The sequence below is a fragment of the Papio anubis genome, chromosome 3 (genome assembly GCF_008728515.1).
Source record: "Papio anubis isolate 15944 chromosome 3, Panubis1.0, whole genome shotgun sequence".
NCBI classification, from domain to species: domain Eukaryota; kingdom Metazoa; phylum Chordata; class Mammalia; order Primates; family Cercopithecidae; genus Papio; species Papio anubis.
In genome coordinates this window covers 48,817,167-48,830,953 of record NC_044978.1, presented here as the reverse complement: position 1 = coordinate 48,830,953, position 13,787 = coordinate 48,817,167, and the positions used below count along the sequence as shown (strand labels likewise).

The 13,787-nt window shown below is 46.8% G+C and overlaps 1 protein-coding gene across 1 annotated transcript in view; it reads right to left on the bottom strand.

The window, feature by feature from the left end:
- The window catches only part of MAML3 (mastermind like transcriptional coactivator 3), a 436,712-nt gene extending 423,514 nt beyond the window's left edge, over nt 1–13,198 (bottom strand). The window contains exon 1 of the mRNA XM_009207594.3: nt 11,869–13,198. Coding sequence (XP_009205858.3) covers nt 11,869–12,336 — 468 coding nt within the window. The 5' untranslated portion in view covers nt 12,337–13,198. The remainder of the gene's footprint in view (nt 1–11,868) is intronic.
- Between the last annotated feature and the right edge of the window lie 589 nt (nt 13,199–13,787).

Below are 13,787 nucleotides of genomic sequence, written 5' to 3'. Positions count from 1 at the left end.
CTGTTTAAACAAATGCTATAAGGTGCCTGTCGAAGCAAGTCATTTTGATGCATTTTCTACAGTTGGCCAGGTCAGCAGGTTGTTATTACCGTGTTACACAGATGACTGGATTAGTCAGGGTAATTTAACCTGTAGGAAGTGGCAACTCACAGACCTGAGATTTTTATGACCACTCCAATCTGCACCCATGAACACCCCAGGTACTGTATCACCCACTGAAATACATTTTGCAAATAAAGCCATATAATCACGCCTATGAAACACAAAGCTCAGGAAAGGTAAAAAAGAACCACAAACTTGTTCAAGGAAGTGAATTTCCCACTTTCACAGAATGAGCAGGACCTGGTTGAACAGGTTCCTCCTTCAGTAAAACCTCTTTAAGGGCCAGCTGAGAAAAAGGAACGTCACTCCTATAAGATGTGTTATTTGCCAAATACACAGCCTTTAAAAACTAGTAGTGTTCTGTGCAAAGAAAAACACCAGTTACTAGAGTTGATACTGCTTTAAGCCATATTGTTAAGGAGACATAATTATCATTTGCCCTAAAATGGGCTGTAATAAGATTCAGGTGCTATATTAAACCGTATTAGATTAAGAGATTTTTCCGCCAACTTTTTTCTCTTTATACATATTATATCTATAGAAAGAACCCTAAATCTGTGCTACAGAAATGCTCACATATGTATAAGGATATATGGATAAGGATGTTCATTACAGAAACATTTAATTGGCAAAAAATAAGAAACCACTAAAGTATCTATCAATAGAGAATCATTCAATAAATTATGAAACGGTCATAATATGGAATGCTATATAGCAGTTAAAAAGAATGAGTTGAGGATCTATATGTACCAACTTGGATGGCTCTCTAAAATATATGAAAGAGAAAAAAGTGTATTTCAGACAAGTATACATAATATGATTCCATTTATGTAGGAAAAAATGAATATGTGATTATGTACAATATGTACAATATATAATATATATGTAAGTGAACAGAAGAGGGTCTGGAGAAAGATTCCAGACTGTAGTTACTTCTGAGAAAGGAAATAACATTGAGGGGAGAAATTAAGTCACTTCTTAACCTATTTACTTTTATTTAGTAATTTATTCAACAAATTAAATTTAGAGTTCCTCCTATGTACAGGTAGGTCTTTTCAAGTCATAGGAATATAATAATGAATAGACAAAGTCCCGGTCCCTCTCCAATGTTCCAGCCAAATGAACAACTTTTGCTGGGACAGTTCTACTGAGCAAAGCAGCCTATTTCGTCTTTGAACAGCTTAAATTTTCATAAGATTGGCTTTTTAAATATATCTATTAAACCACAACCTGGATCCTAATAACTGTCAACCAAAGATCTTAAATTTATCCCCTTGAGGCCATACAGAGCACATCTAATCCCTTCTTCAGGTGACAGTCCTTCAAATATTTTAAAAAAGCAATCCTAGCACCCCCTAAATCAGACTAAACACCTCCAGGTCTTTCAACTGTTCTTCCTGTGACATCGTTTCAAGACTTTGCACCTTCCTGCATGCTTCTTTCTAAATGTTCTCCTCTTTGTCTAGTTTCCTCTGAAAGCTCAATGTCAAGCCATGATCATAGTGCTACAAGTGTCACCTAGTCCCAAAAACAAGGGGGGAAAGAAAGACAATCTGCCTCATTTTTAATAACTCTACCATACCTTAATTTTATTCTCCACCACACCAACTAATCCTCTCCTCTGCACAGTTTTATTTGAAATGAATTTTGTTACAGAAAGCAATGCTTGCAAGAAGATACAAAGCATCTAATGCCCTTAGGATTTTCCTAAATGTTAGTTTTTTTAAGTGTTTCCATTTACATGTCTAATAAGACAACAAATACCATTTCATAAAACTAATTTGAAATGTGAAACTATGTCCTGCTGCAGTCCCGTTGAGAACAAGGACATCTGTTCACCACTGCATCCCCAGTGGCTAAAACAGTGGCCAATGTGCAGCAGTTGTTCAGCACATGTTCAGGAGACGTTGGCTTGTGCACGAGTGAAATCAGCCTCAAATCACTCAACTTTAAGTCCACATTTGGGCAGAAGGCAACAACTAAGTGAAATGAAAGTAATTCATTAAAATATGCCTAGCATTTGTGCAGCACCATAAGGTGTTCAAGACTTTTACATATACTAACTCGTTTGATCAATGACTCTGAGGTAAAAAGAATGACAACTGGCCAGGCGTGGTGGCTCACACCTGTAATCCCAGCACTTTGGAAGGCCAAGGCAGGCAGATCGTGAGGTCAGGAGTTCAAAACCAGCCTGACCAACATGGCGAAACTCCATCTCTACTAAAAATACAAATATTAGCCAGGCGTGGTAGCGCATGCCTATAATCCCAGCTACTCAGGAGGCTGAGGCAGAAGAATCGCTTCAACCCGGGAGGTGGAGGTTGCAGTGAGGTGAGATCACGCCACTGCATTCTAGCCTGGGTGACAGAGCAAGACTCCGTCTCAAAAGAAGACAACCATTCACCTTTCTGACAGGCAAGAAGAGATAACAATCATGAAGTAAACAGCCAGAACATCATACCACATGGCCAGCTAGGATGGCGCTGCCATGCAACACAGCAGTCCTCTAACTTCTTCCCAGGCATCCTTTACCTCATCGCTGCACCTCTGCCTCTCTCCACTCTTCAAGTAATGAGTGTTTTTAAAAAGCTGAGAGTAATGCCACATGTGTAAACCCATCTTCTTTCATATTTTCAAAACTCCAAGAGAGCTCTTTGTTTAAAGCAGGGCCCCTCATCAGCAGCAATATTTTGGATCAGGTAACTCTCTGTTATGGGTGTAATCTCTTGTAGGATATTAGTAGAATCCCTTCCTTCTACCCACCTCTACCCCTGCCTTCTAGACATCTGCAGCAGCCCTCCAGCTATGACAACCAAAAATGTCTCCCTGCATTGCCAAATATTCCTGGGGTAGGGCCAAACCTCTACCAGTTAATAATCAATGAATTAAAGCCAGGCTCAGTGGCTCATGCCTGTAATCCCAACACTTTGGAAGGCCAAGACAGGTGGATTGCCTGAGCTCAGGAGTTCGAGACCAGCCTGGGAAACACAGCAAAAACCCATCTCTACCAAAAATACAAAAAATTTGCTGGGAGTGGTGGTGAGCACCTGTAGTCCCAGCTACTCGGGAGGCTGAGGCAGGGGAATTGCCTGAACATGGGAGGTAGATCGTGCCACTGCACTACAGCCTGGGTGACAGAGTGAGACCCTGTCTCTGAAAAAAAAGCAAAACCAAAAAGGAAATAATTTTTTATAAGGAATCCTATAGTAAATCCATTCACATGGCAGTAGTAATAATTTAAGAGAGCACGGAAATATTTCAGGAACGTGATTTGTTTTCCAGGTACAAACAATATAGCCATTAGCTCTTAAAAATATATATTCGAGTTTCAGTAAGTTCTCCAAGTTCAGAATAGGTTACTAAAAGCATGCTTTACTTCTGTAAACTCCCAAAGCACCAGCATATAGTCTGTTTATCCACACATGCTCTCACATGTCTCTCTACCCTGATATCCATTCTAGGTGATGCCTCCAAAATGCTCATCCCTTTTTGCCTCTCCTACCTTACCACTAGTTCAAGCCCTTTACTGGGTACCCAGCCTTTTAGATTCACTCTCAATCACTGAGCTACTTTCAGCATCTAACAAATAAAGAAAGAAAAATAACCAACCAGAGTGAGAATAAAGGGCACAAGCAGAGCATATCTTTCAGAGCTGTGCAATCCTTTTGAGTCACAGTTGCAACCCAGGTTGAATCTACACAAACAGACTTAGAGCACTTCGGCCTTTTCCTTTGAAGGGGTAGAAGCCCCTGTCCAGACGTACTCTGGAGGTGGAGAAAGATGTTGGGAAAGGGAAGAAGAGATACACAGCAATGTAACCTAATAACCTCCTTTACCCATGGAAGTAAACGCTGTTAACAGTTGAGGGGTGGAGGGTCCATAAACATGAAATGATACACAACCAGATTCTACTCAACAGGATGGAGATAAAAGGAGTTAGGAAAATTCTGAAAGTTCCTAGTTAAAAACTAAATATTTCACTTAAGTTTGCTATAGTTGTTAAGCCATTGCGAAAGGGGGATGAATATTAGTTATTAGCATTTTAAAAGGTTCTACTTCAGCATAAAGGTTATTTCCAACCAACTGGAAGTCCAATATAATCAAAAGGTGCCTAAATTATTCGTGCGGAATCACTTTCTTTATGTCAGAGGAAGTACTGCAAGCCTTTTGAGATTTGTTTTGTTTTGTTTTGTGTTTTTGAGACAGGATCTCGCTCTGTCACCAGGCTGGAGTTCAGTGACATGATCTCAGCTCACTGCAAACTCCACCACCCTGGTTCAAGCAATTCTCCTGCCTCAGCCTCCCAAGTAGCTGGGATTATAGACATGCGCCACCACACCCGGCTAATTTTTGTACTTTTAGTAGAGATGGGGTTTCACCCTGTTGGTCAGGCTCTTCTCGAACTCCCGACCTGGTGATCCGCCCTCTCAGCCTCCCAAAGTGCTGGGATTACGGGCGTGAGCCACTGCGCCGCCCGGCCTTTTTTTTTTTTTTTTTTTTTGAGGAGTTTCACTCTTGTTGCCCAGGCTGGAGTGCAATGGCACAATCTCGGCTCACTGCAACCTCCACCTCCCATGTTCAAGCAATTCTCCTGCCTCAGCCTCTCACCTCTCAAGTAGCTGGGATTACAGGCGTGTGCCATCACGCCAGACTAATTTTTGTATTTTAGTAGAGATGGGCTTTCACCATGTTGGTCAGGCTGGTCTTGAACTCCTGACCTCAATTGATTCACCCTTCTCAGTCTCCCATAGTGCTGGGATTACAGGCATGAGCCACCATGCCCAGTCACCTTTTGAGATTTTTTTATTAAATTCCTCCAAGAATAGTATGCACAGCTTGCCATAGTAGTAATTTCCTGCTCCTATCCATGTGTGCATGTGACCCTCAAAGAATGCTGAATGCTGTTCTTCTGTCCCAAATGGAGAAAGGAACTCAAAAACCCCTCCACTGTTTAACAGATGGAATTGCCAAGTAGACTTTTAAAAAAGTGTGCTCCTTCTCTGATCCACTGAATGGAACCCCATGATCTTTAAGTACTTATTATACAGCAGGCCCTCAACTCCATTTTCTGAGTAATTTTATCTAACCCTATTTCTTTTGTTCTTTAAAATTTCTTAGATTTAAACAATAACAAAAAAATTAAACTAAATCAGTTATTGGTGACAGCTGATTTTTCAGAAGCTACATTTGCAACTCACAAAACTGAATAGTGAATTTTTGGAATCTGGAAAGCAGACTGTATTTGTAATAAAAATTTAATTTGTGGGGGAACCTGTAATTTTGGAGCAGTCATCTGCAAATTAACTTATTTTGCAGATACAATGTCAAATTGGTTTGAAACAACAGGAAAGTAAAGCATATTACGTTTTCCTTAAAAATCATGGAAAGGTGATATAACATCCTGAAGCCTGAAACTGCTGTCATTAGCACCAATGACTATATTGATTTTTAAAAATTTGGCCGGGTGTGGTGGCTCATGCCTGTAATCCCAGCACTTTGGGAGGCTGAGGTGGGTGGATCACGAGGTCAGGAGATCGACACCATCTTGGCCAACATGGTGAAACACCGTCTCTACTAAAATACAAAAAATTAGCGGGGCATGGTGGTACATGCCTGTAGTTCCATCTGCTCAGGGGAGGCTGAGGCAGGGGAATCAACTGAACACAGGAGGCGGAGTTTGCAGTGAGCCGAGATTGCACCACTTCACTCCAGCCTGACGACAGAGCAAGACTCCATCTCAAAAACAAAAAAAAAAAATTGTTATCCCCTTGAATCTGGCTAGCATAATACTGAAAATCTACAGAGAATATACATTGTCAAAGTCTTGGATGCAAGAGCGTGATTTAGCATTTTAACTTCCATGAAGCACTACAGACAATGTACCAATGCTGTTGAATGAATGAATGAAATTAGAAACTCAGTCTTTATTATTTGTGCTAAGGAAGAATAAAGGCAAATCCATATTAAATCCAAAATGGTATTGTATCCGATTGTTTCATTAGTTCTGAGAGTCAGGAGCACCAAAATTAAATTTTTTCTCTTCTTATTGCTTCTTCCCACTCTTTGATAAAGGTGTTAAAGATCACTGAAAAGACCAAAAGGTTGGCAGCAGGTGGGGGAAGGAAAAACAAAGCAAGCAGCCAGAGGATCTGAAAACTCAATAATCAGCCTTTGAATAATAGAGTGAAAAATGTAAAGCTATTTGGGAGACTTAAAAGGTAGACACTATGAAAATCTTGACAGTGAGTTTTAAATATGTTCCTCTTTATAAGAGTCTGATGTATGATTGATTGATTTCACAGTTCTCCAAGATGGGTAATGTGGAAAAAGACAACAGAATTTCGCCTTTTGAGCTCAAGAGTATAAGACAGGACTGTTACTTAACAAACAGGGAACAGTAATCACACAAGTACTTCAAATGTATCCAAGAATTACTATGTAACATGCAAAACAGGTTCTTACACTAGATCCCTTGACTGGCACCCTCACCAGGGTAAGTGAATGAGTGAACGTGTGAGAGTGTGTGTGTGTGCGCGTGCACACGCGCACGTGCATGCATGAGAGAGAGAAATACCTTATTCCTATCTCAACCAAATGGGCAGGAAAACCTCTTTACCAACAGTTGGCTATTAGTCTCACAGCAATATTCAGAAAATAACTCTATAAAACTCTATTTTAATGTTTAAATTCCTCATCTTTCTTCTTCCAGAGATGTCAGTAAACTATGTACCAGGACTGACCATTTTTCTCCTATCAGGTGGCAGCAAACCTGAAAAAGATTCTAAAGCTTGCCCTTATAATTCTAATGAGACAGGATAGAAAGTATCAAGCATACTAGCTTCCTGAAAACTTGGCTTTCCTCGGGAAGGAACCCAGCTTGAAGAGCATTTTGTAGATTATGATTAATGGTTAACTAACTCTGCTTCTACTTTTCTGACCACTGGCTACCCAGTACTAAATAAAATGTACCACAACCAAAGAACATAACAGAATTAAATATGTATTGGAGCTTAAAAAAATGCTTCTTGAGAATTAAAAGAAAAGAAATACATGTGAAGGACAGAAAAAATGAAATTTCAAAAAGTTTTCCACAAACTTAAGGCACACTGTGTTGGGTAATGGAAAGCTTTCCGAAAGTCTATCCTGTTACCCATGCTAGTGGCAGAACAGGATAAGCTGAAGAAAAGGTTATCATAGGGAAGATGTAGAAATAGCCTGGTAGTACGAGCTTGCCAAAAAAATTGATACAGAGCCAGTAATTTACCTTCAACAGGGTAAGAAATGGGAAGCCAGATTCATGTATAAGGAGATTTAGCAGTGGACTAATATGTTGACATTTCCTGAATCTATTCCAGGAATGGATGGAACATTTTGGACGGGCTGTAGCCGTCTCCAATACTCAGTAATAATGCATTTATTATCAAATGCATGTTATGAATTTTATGTGATAAGCTCTTCAGAACAGGGGTCACATAGATTTATGCAGTCTGTAAGCTGTATATAAATTAAGCACACTCTGAAAGTTACGATGGTGCTAATACAGTGAAGAGGTCATGAAAACAATATGGGTCTTATCTAGGTCAAGTAAGACTATCAGCATTTTGAAATTTTGAAAACTGTGCACTGTCATGCTTTTTGATGTGCCTGCTCAGCTTGAAAATGAACTTGTCAATTGAAATTCACCTTAAAATTTTAACCAGGACCTCAGTTCCAAATACAGCAAATAAACAATGCCCCCTTTTGTTACCACAAATAATTAAAAGATATATTTTCAAATGAGGCTCTCTGACAGGTGAAGTCAATAGTTTTCACCAAGTCTTTTGAGAGGAAGAAAAAAACTTCTATGTTAATAAAGTGGTGGTGGTTGGGGTGGGATCATTTGACTAATGTTCAGAACAGACCTAATACCTGAGGTAGTGCAGCTTCAAACCCAGGCCTGCGCCACCTACTCTATCAACAGGGTTGGTGAGGTGAGAACCCAGCCCCTTCTGCAGCAGCCTGTAGCCAACGAAAAATTTTTACCCCTCACCCACTCTGCTTTTTGTTTTTCATGCCCACTCTTGTAAATGTGTAAGACAGGAAAACAAATCAAAAGAGGCAAAGCCCTCATCAGACTGCCTTCTTTTTTTTTTTTTTTTTTTTGAGACGGAGTCTCGCTCTGTCGCCCGGGCTGGAGTGCAGTGGCCGGATCTCAGCAGTGGCCGGATCTCAGCTCACTGCAAGCTCCGCCTCCCAGGTTCACGCCATTCTCCTGCCTCAGCCTCCCGAGTAGCTGGGACTACAGGCGCCGCCACCTCGCCCGGCTAGTTTTTGTATCTTTTTTAGTAGAGATAGGGTTTCACCGTGTTAGCCAGGATGGTCTCGATCTCTTGACCTCGTGGCGCCCGTCTCGGCCTCCCAAAGTACTGGGATTACAGGCTTGAGCCACCGCGCCCGGCCCGGACTGCCTTCTTAACCCAAGCAAGGCAGAAAGATAATCGCTATTTAGTACTTTGGACATACTGGTCCTTAGAAGGTAAACAATACCAATAAAACAGTAAAGAATCCTATTCATCTTTATTTTTATATCACCTTATTATTATTTTGCTGTGTGTGATCATTGTTTTTCTTTAGGGCTTTCCAAATAGAGCGCCCAATCTGAGAACTATATTTAATTGTTCTGTGCCTCACTGGAGTACAACTATAATCCAGCAGTCAATTCAAGAAAATGAAGAGCAACGTTTTCTTTACAATCTCTATTTTTGAGATTTTACCTCATATACAGACTGCTAAAATACTCTCATTTCAGAGGCCAAGGTTACTTTTTAAACTAATTATTTTAAAAGGAAATATAACTTGTAGAGCATGCGGGGTTTTTTTTTCTTTTTTTTGGTACACAGAATTTACTTGCAACTCTGTTTAAGAGTTAAGGCTTACATTACAACATTCATTACACTCATCACACATACCAGTGAGAGATGCACATGTAACAGCTGAAGCTAAAATACACTCCTATTCCGAACATAGCCCTGGCATTTATTAATGTATAAGTTTAATCAACAGGCTAAATCATTGTCATAAAACTGATAGAAAATTTTGTTTTCAGGCAGTCATCTTTCAAGTCTATCTGTTGCTAATTTGCTAAACTGGGATTCACTATGAAATCTACAGCTGATGTCTCTATTCAAGCATTATCTTTTTATTTTCAAAAGTAAGCTGCGGCTTGCGTTTGCTGTCTTCTTCCCAGTAAGGTCAGGAGGCTGGGCTTGCTTCCACCTGCGAGTGTATCACAACCCAGGCGCGCGCACCCGAGCCCTCCCTCCACCCATCTCCCAGGGCGGAAACCAGAGAACAGAACCCAAACACCAAAACTTTCTGGTCGCAAACGCTACTCATCTTGCCGTGTCCAGAGACTCGGCACTGGAAACGGCACTGGCTTTTGTTCCAGGGTCGCCCAGCTGGCGAGGTAAACGTCACAGCAGTCCTTGATCCCCAAAGGTTGTGAGAGATTCTGTGGCACCGGAATTTTGGAGCCTCCCGAAAGGAGCCCACTTCTGCGCAACCTATGCGCGTGGGGTGTACAAACACACGAAAAGAGGACGCGGGGTGGGCAGGAATGAAACCTTCAGTTCCTCTTAAATTCTCAGACTCAGGTTCACAAAATGAATCTCCTCCTCCGTGGACGGGCGCGAGGGGGGCTGGGGCTGGGAGAGAAATAGGTTGGAGAAGGGACCGGAGCTACAGTCGAGATGCAGGACCGGCCCCGCCTCCGGCTACAATCAGAAAAGCTACAGTGTGTCAGTGGTTTTCGGCTTCCTGTTTGTAAAGCGAGAACCTCCCCCGACTCCGGGACTGTCGTTCTTCCTCAAAACCAACCGAGACGGCCCCTTCTTCGCGCTCCGGGCAGCCTCAGCCGCAGGGGAAGAAAGAGGAGGGGAGCGGGGGCATGGGGGGCGCGGCGGGGCGGGGACAGCCGCGATGGAGGGGGCAGGGCCAAGGGGCGCAGCACCCCTCCCAGCCCGGCGGCCCCGGGGGCTGAGCTGGGCCGCGAGGCGGACAAAGCGCCTCCCGCTCCCTCCCCCACGGCCACGTTCCAAAAGGGAGGGAGAAGGCGGGCAAGAGGGGCTGGAAGAGGAGGAAGGAGAGGGGGAGGAGGAAGAGGAGGAGGGAAGGTGCTGCCGGCGGGACTGGGCAGGATCGCGCCGACCTGGGAGGGGAGGGAGGAGGGGATGGGCGCCCTCGGAGAACTGGGAGGAGGGAAGGATTCTTGAGGCCCAAGATAAACAAATTGTTCCTCTTCACGTGCGGGGTGGGGGGAGGTGGGGAGCGAGCGCTGCGGCGTCGCCTCCCCTCCCCCTAGCCGACTCTTTGTCACCGAGCGCCGGCCCGAGCGCCCGGCGAAAGCCCGTGGCAGCACTGGCACCACCCCCGGCGCCGGGGACTCACAGACCGGGAACGTGTGCGATTTCTAAACCGCACGACGGGAGGGCCGCCCCTGCCGGGCTCTGCGCCGCCGATCGCGGGGCGGTCTGCACGGGAAACGGGCGAAGGTGCGCGGCCCCGGCACGCTCCAGGATTCCCGTCGCCCGGCCCACCCAGCACCCGGGCGGCGCGGTGGGGGAGGGGGCGCAGACACCTTTCCCAAGCTTCCGGCCTCCCCTCACCCAGAAAGGAAAGCAAAAGAACCGGAGAAGGGAGATAAGAGAAAGGATTCTAGCCTCCGGCTTGGGGGGTGGGAACTGCCCCTTCCTCCTGGAGAAGTTAAGCCATTGGCTGCTCATCCTACCTCGAACCCGCCCACCCAGCCATTTAAGCCTCTTTTACCTCCCTGCTACCTTCCACTGCTCTGGGCTTATTAGGCAGGCCCCCAAAGTTGGCGGGCAGTGGGGCGGGGGGGGAGCCAAGCGGAGGACTCCGTGCAAGCAAGTTTAAAAGGAAAAAAGGAAAGAATCCCAAGCGAAGTTGTATGGTGGGGCCTCTTGGCGCAAACCTTGGGTGTTGCTTTCCCCTCCCGCCCCCTCCAGGCCGCTCCCCTCTTAACCCTCCCAGCCGTTCCACCTGCCGGGCTGGCCCCGAGTCTCGAGCAACCAGCGGAGCGCACCCGCGCCCCGCATCCGCGCGCGCTCCCGCGAGCACCCCCGCGCGCAACCACCCTCGCTTGTTTCTCACCCACTTCAAAGTTCATTCACAAAACTCTCAGACTTTCTCAGCCCAAAGTGGGTGAGCTGGGGAGAGGAGGCGAGAGGCTCTCCTTCCCTGCTTCCCCCTAGGGGTTGAGGGCCTGGTGCCCGCCCAGAATCTGCGACAGCATCAACATCTCCACGCACCCAGCGGATGTGCAGAGGGGTGGGCGTAGGGGGACGGGTCTGGGGAGGAGAGGCGGCGCGGCTAGAGGTGGGGTGGGAAGCGGCGAAGAGGAGGAGCAAGGTTTCAACTCAGGGGTTCACTCTTTCAAATCGGTATCCAAGAAAGGGAAGGGGGTAAACTTTTCCAGCACCTCACTTCGACGCTCCTCTAGGCTCCCTCCGCCCCTCGCAGTCGTGACTGGCTTCTCCCCTCTCGCCCCCTCCTCCCTAAATCTGACAACCTTGACAGATTAACAGGTAGCGGCGACGGCAGCTTTTTCCCTAAGAAAAGTTGACGTTAACCCTTCGGCTTCAGCCCACCTCACCCACCGTGCAAATCAGACCCTTGTACCCCTATGTAAGAAGCTCCACGCGCCCCCCACTACCACCACCACCACAACCCCCAACGCGCGCCGCAAGCCCGCTGCCCGTGCACCCTCACCATGATCAGCGTGTGGTTCCTCTGCTCCGCCGAGGCAGCCTCCGCATCTTGCTGGGGTTTGCTCGGGTGCTGCTGTTTGCCGGTGCCGGCGCTCGATTTCTTGGCCCTCTGCTCCAGGGTCCGCTGGTAGAGGCTCACGGTGTCCCGGCGCTCCAGCTCCAGCTGCTCCACCTGAGCCTGCTGGTACCTGTTCTCGCAGTTGACGTGGTGCCGCCGGCAGCCCTCGATGCGCTGGCGGAGCCGCTCCACCACGGTGCTGTGCTTGGGAACGGCCGCCGAGCCGCCGCCGGGGCCCCCGGAGCCGCCGCAGCCACCGGCAGCCGGGTGATTGCTACTCAGAGCAGCGGGAGTACTATTGGGAGTATTATTCACACCGATCCCGGCCCCGCCGAGGCTGCTGTTCAGGCTACTGTTGATGCAAATACTACTGCCATTCGCGGCAGCAGCGGGGGCTGCGAAATCCCCCATCCTGCTCCCCGGGCACACTATTTTGGAAGAACTTTTTTTATCCACCCCCCTATCAGCCTCCTCCTTGGGTCCAAGGATTAAAATAGTTTAAGTGGAACGCGGGGGAGACGCAAGCACATGGATGGAAACGGCGATCCCGACGGGGCGAAAAAAAAAGGGGGGGGGGAGATTTTGGGGTGGTTTTTTGTTTCCTTTTTTTAAACTGTAAAAGCTCGAGGGGAAGAAAAGGGGGGAACGTTATCGGAATACCATCAGACACCTATCAACAAAAAGAATCACAACAAACTGAGCCAGCAGCAAATCGGGTTGCAACTCAAGGGGAGATCCGCTCCTCGCCTGCCTTCTTTTTATAATCCATTATTTTCTAATAAATTCCAGGAGATTTCCGGTGGTTGGCAAGCATTTTCTCCCTACGTACCGAAAAACACACCCCATGTACACACACAAACATATGCCTCCAGTGCGGACACGCGCGACACACACTCACTCCACACCGCATCGGAAAACGGCAAGCTTGCTTATTGCATTTTCCTTCCACAAAAAAGTTTTGGTGTTTATGCCGCCCCGTGTTCTCAAAGTACTTTGGCTGTTCAGTTGCATTTCACAGGAACCTAGATATCGAATCCTCGGGCTGGGGGAAGTAAACACATGGACAGTCCGAGGCGACTGCAAAAGTAGATCGGTGAAGTCCTTTGCAAAACGCCGCGCGGAGAGCAGCACCTAACGCTCGGCTGGGCTGCCGCTGCCGCCGCTGCTCCTGCCACCATCACAATGATCAACTGCTCGCCGCCGCCGCCGCCGCCGCCGCCGCCTCCTCCTCCTCCTCTCGCTCCTCCACCTCCTCCTCCTCCTCCATGCCAGCGGAGTGATATCAGGACGCGCGAGCTCAGTAAACACGGCAGCGGCGGCGGCTGGAGGCCGTGAGACAAGCCCGCGGACACGGCGCAAAACCCGGCCCGGACTCTCACCCGGCAGGAGCGGGCGCGGCACGCTCCAGCACCCGGCTCCCGCCTCCGTCGCCTCGGCGCCCCGCGCCCCTCCCACGCCCCCAACCACACTACCGCCCTGCCGAGAAGCCCAGAGTCGCCAGCAACGGGGAGAAGAAAGATTCTGGGGGATCTCAGAAATAAATCAACTTTTGACCTGTGTGTGTGCGTGAGAGCGTGTGTGAGTGTGTGTGTCTGTGTACGCGCGCGCGCGTGCGCGGGGACGCGCCTGGTTGGGTTTCCTTATTCCAAGGGAGGTTATCAAGCGATCCCAAGTTGTTGTTATACATTTATGCATTATATTGCAGAAATGTGCATGACCAGGCAGAAACATTGAAGCTTTACAGCAGTTGTCTGTCATCCCTATCCATGTGGAAAGAAAAAGGCAAATGAGTGACTTGGTTTTAAAACCGAAGTAATAAGTCTGCGCTAGTAACAGCGCTACTTACGGACACTTGTTCTAAG